At 30.5% G+C, this 4,797-nt stretch overlaps 1 protein-coding gene across 1 annotated transcript; it reads left to right on the top strand.

Annotated features, from left to right (window-relative positions):
• The first annotated feature begins 495 nt into the window (after positions 1-495).
• LOC106773765 (cytochrome P450 81E8-like) lies at positions 496-3,111 on the top strand. The gene is made up of 3 exons (XM_014660513.2): positions 496-1,055; positions 1,635-2,001; positions 2,388-3,111. Exons 1-3 carry the CDS (start codon positions 541-543, stop codon positions 2,994-2,996), a joined length of 1,491 nt encoding a protein of 496 aa, XP_014515999.1. The 5' UTR covers positions 496-540; the 3' UTR covers positions 2,997-3,111.
• Positions 3,112-4,797: the final 1,686 nt, after the last annotated feature.

The following is a 4,797-nucleotide window of genomic DNA, read 5'->3' as shown; positions in this document are numbered from 1 at the left end:
TTACAAAATTGTATACCTCATTCCCATTTAGTCACATGAACAACCGTTATGTTTTTAACCTCCAAAACTAAAAGAACCATTTTAAAAATCGTTTTTAATAAAATATAGAGTTTTATCAAACTATTTTTTAAAAGTAAGACGACTTAAAAAAAACCAAAGTTAGAGATATTAAACGTAATAAATACTATTTGTATTTATTATGTGACATGCTAGATTAAATAGTTAGGTAATAAGGAAATTTAATTCCAGACCCCCCGCTCAATTACTACAAGCCAACTGGCGGTATGGCTTGCTGCGGATCGTATGATTATAATATAAAATCAATTAAAATCATATTTACAAAAAGATCCCAAATTCAATTTCGAGATTGTTTTCTGCCAGTTAGCTACTTTGAACAACCATTTGCCCCGCCATTTTTTCTTCTCTTTGTTTTTTTGTCCATCTTACCATTTTCAGGCCTTTATAAATAGACATGCATGAGAATCAAAGCCATCAATCAATCAATAGCAGAAGCAAAGCTTCACAAGCAAAGCTTCAAACATGGCTCTGTTGTATTTTGCTTTGCTCATTCTCTTCTTTCTCATTTCTCTTAAGCTTTTCTTCCAAACAAGAAGTTTTAGAAACCTTCCTCCAGGCCCAATTTCTTTCCCTATAATCGGAAACCTCTCCCAACTCAAACAGCCTTACCACCGCACATTCGCTCAAATGTCGCAAAAATACGGCCCAGTCTTCTCTCTCTGGTTCGGTTCCCGACTCGTTGTCGTCCTTACTTCACAATCCGCGGTGCAAGAATGCTTCGCCAAAAACGACATCGTCTTGGCCAACCGACCTCACTTTCTCTTTGGCAAATACATCAGCTACAATAACAGCACCATCCTTCACTCTTCCTACGGCGACCACTGGCGCCACCTCCGCCGCATCTTGTCGCTGGAGGTTGTCTCAACCAACCGTTTAAACTCCTTCTACGAGGTCCGAAGGGACGAGATCATGAGGCTGGTGCAAAAGCTCGCTAACCTCTCATCAAACCACTTCACCAAAGTGGATCTAAAAACCATGTGAGTTTTCATCAAGTCAAACAAACTTTCTTTTACGTAACATGGTTAAAGAGTATTATTATATAGAAATCAACATAAAATATCCCATTTTAAGAACTTGAGATTAAATATTTTTTATTTTGAAATAAATAAACTAAAATTATACATTAAAAAAATTATAGTGACTATAAATGAATACCTTGTAACATTTTTGTATATAATTTTCTTTCTATGGTGTCTTCAAAAAGTGTAAACTACTATTCTTATAACACTAACTACTATATAAAAATGTTTTTTTATTATTAATATAATTTTAAGTAAATTATATTATTGGTCATGATTTGAGTTTGCTGAAGTTAGACAAATAATACACAATATAATGATTTCAAATACTTAAATGAATTATTGTGATGTGAAAAATGTGTTGTTATGATGTTTCTAAACCATTGAAGGGTGCTCCATGCAATGACAATCAAAGAAAGTAAGAGGTATACATAGAATAAATAAATAAATAAGAGATGGTTATAGAGTTGAGAGAACTAAATAAAACATGTTTTATATTTTTTATAATTTCTAATGCTATAATATCTTATAATTAAGGTTTATGGAGACATCATTTAACACTATGATGAGAATCGTGTCTGGAAAAAGACTCTTTGGTGATGACTGTGATGTGAACGATGTCGAGAAAGCAAAAGAATTCAAACAAATCATCAAAGAGTTAGTGATATTAGCAGGAGTCAATAACCGTGGAGATTTCTTGCCTTTCGTGAGATGGTTTGATTTTGATAATTTGGAGAAAAAGCTAAAAGGAATTGGTAAGAGAACTGATGCATTCCTACAAGAACTCATCGAAGAGCATCGTAATGGAAAAAACAATGGAAATACTATGATAGATCATCTCCTTGCTTTACAACGATCACAACCTGAACAATACACCGACCAAATCATCAAAGGACTTTCTCTGGTAATTAACTATTTCTTTCAATATGACTTATCTCATTTTTTCTGTAGATCTATATTTTATTTTTGAAAGTGATAAAAATTATCATGATTGGCATAGTTACGTAAATAATTAATAAAAATATGTGAATGTGCAATATATATGTCAATCATCATCACTTAATCTAAAGTGTAATTTTAAATGATAACTTTAATAACTTTAAAACCTTTGTGAGTATTAAAACAAGAACAAATATATTTACTTCAGTAAAAAATTTCTTATCCATTTAGTTTAGATTCAAAACAAAAAGAATAAATTTTTTGGTTATCTAGTAATTAATTTTAAACAAACTAAGAATGATTTTTTTCCCTTTTGTTTGTGCATTAATACTTCTTTTATTGATTTTATAGAGTTTACTACTTGCCGGAACAGATACATCAGCTTTAACTTTAGAATGGACAATGGCTAATTTATTGAACCATCCAGAAGTTATAGAGAAGGCAAAAAAGGAAATAGAGACTCATGTAGGATCAAATCGTCTTGTAGAGGAATCTGACATGTCAAAACTTCCTTACATTCAATGCATTGTTTATGAGACACTTCGATTGCATCCTGCTGCTCCAATTTGGTCACCACATTTGTCTTCAGAAGATTGTATCGTAGGAAAATATAATCTCCCAAAAGACACAATTGTGTTGGTGAATGCATGGGCTGCTCATATGGATCCAAAAATGTGGAGTGAGCCAACACACTTTAAGCCTGAAAGGTTTGAGAATGAAAGTGAAGTAAATAGGTTACTTTCATTTGGGTTAGGACGGAGGGCTTGTCCTGGATCAAACTTGGCTCAACGCACAGTTGGCTTATCCATAGCCTTATTACTTCAATGTTTTGAGTGGAAACGAATTGGTAAGGAAGAAATTGATATGTCTGAAGCAAATGGAATTACTATTTCAAGAAAAAATCCATTGGAAGCTATGTGCCAACTCCGTCAATCACCAACAGTTAAGAACATGTACTGATTTATGACAATTATTTAAATAATAAACGTATTCGTAATTTATGGAGAATAAATATGTATGCAATAAGCATTATTTAATCATTTTGTAAGGGTTGAAGTTAATGTGATGTAATATCTTTTAAGTTCTTCTTTTACAATAAATTATTACTTTCTTTATAATATTTGATTACTCATGCAAGTCTCTTCGTCATGTCAATTTAATTATTTCTTTTACAATTCAAAGATCATATTGTCTTTGATTTTATCCTTCATTAGCATATCCTACAAATTTCAAATAGCATAAATCAATACTATAAAAATCACCATAATTAACAATGTATACAAAGTTTTTCAACTTTTCTCTCCTTAGAAAAAATATAATTTAAAATTATTTTATATCCAAATGTGAAAATTTAATTTTCCATTTTCAGTATGTTATTATTGACAAAAAAAAAATATCTGCATGAAAAAACAAATAGCACAATTAAAAAAACAAAAATATACGAATCTCTCTTTTCACTAAGTGTTTACTATACTTTTGAAAGATTAGACACTCTCAAATTCCTTTAGTTTATAAGTGGAGTTTTTAATCAATCCATAAAAATATTAATTTTAAAGTGAAAAATGTAACAAATTCAAACTCATGAGGTCAGTAAATCAATAAATAGGTTAAACAAAAAGAATAATGATAAAGAGAAAAACACTTTAAGGATAAAAATAATCTAAACACTTTAGAATTACTACTAGAAGATTGGAAAAAAATATGACATTAGTCCTTTAAGAGTTTACCTCCCAAAACCATACACGTCAAAAAAAAAAACAAGAATTGAAAGTATTAATGAATGATTCAAAATGAAAGATAAGATTGAAGAAAATACATAAAAATGTATAACAATTTTGATTCACGTGATCTATTTCATGACTTACCGAAACTGAACTTGAATGTAATTCTACATATTAAAGCACATAATTTAAAAAGTGATAAAAATTAAAAGACATAAAAATAATAATAAAGAAAATAAATTGATTTTAATGTTTTTCTTTAAATAGGATTCATAATTAGTTATATAAAGATTATTGTTTATTAATTATCATTTTAAATTTTCAAATTTATTAATCTAAGTTCTTAATTATTTAACTAAAGTAAATTTTCAATTAAAATCAAAAACTTTATAGATTAAATATAATAAATACATTCTTAATTAGAACTTGAGTTCTCATGATATCTTACACCAGTCTACTTTTCCTGATACACCACAACAAAATGATATAGCAGAACAAAAAAAATAGACACTTGGTTGAAACTGCCGGTACCCTTTTGCTTGGTGCCCATATTCCTGTTCATCACTAGGAGATGTCATCTTAACTACATGTTATCTTATTAATAGGATGTCCTTCTCCTCTCTTGATAATAAAGTCCCTTTCTCCATTCTTTTTCCTAATAATCCTCTCTTTCATACATTTTTCTGAGTGTTTGGTTGTGTATATTTTGTTCATGACATGTCTCCATGTCTAGACAATCTCTCAGCTTGCGCTCTCAAATGTGTCTTCTTAGGCTATTCTTGACTTCAAAAAGGATATCAGTGTTACTCTCCTGAAACTAAGAAGTATCTGTCAATGTCACATTCTTTGAACAGACTCCTTACTTCTCTCCATCTGTTCAAGATGTTTCTACTATCCAACAAGTTCTTCCTATTCCAATGGCCGAGTCAAATAACTCCACTGTCTTTGTCATTCCAAGTCTTTATCACAGTCCTCTTGCACCCGTTTCTCCACATACTGCGATCATCCTACATATGGCCCCAATGGATAGCCCAACACTA

Source organism: Vigna radiata, chromosome 9 (assembly GCF_000741045.1).
Source record: "Vigna radiata var. radiata cultivar VC1973A chromosome 9, Vradiata_ver6, whole genome shotgun sequence".
NCBI classification, from domain to species: Eukaryota; Viridiplantae; Streptophyta; class Magnoliopsida; order Fabales; family Fabaceae; genus Vigna; species Vigna radiata.
Note: the sequence above shows the minus strand (reverse complement) of the source record. Positions and strands in the feature narration are given on the sequence as shown.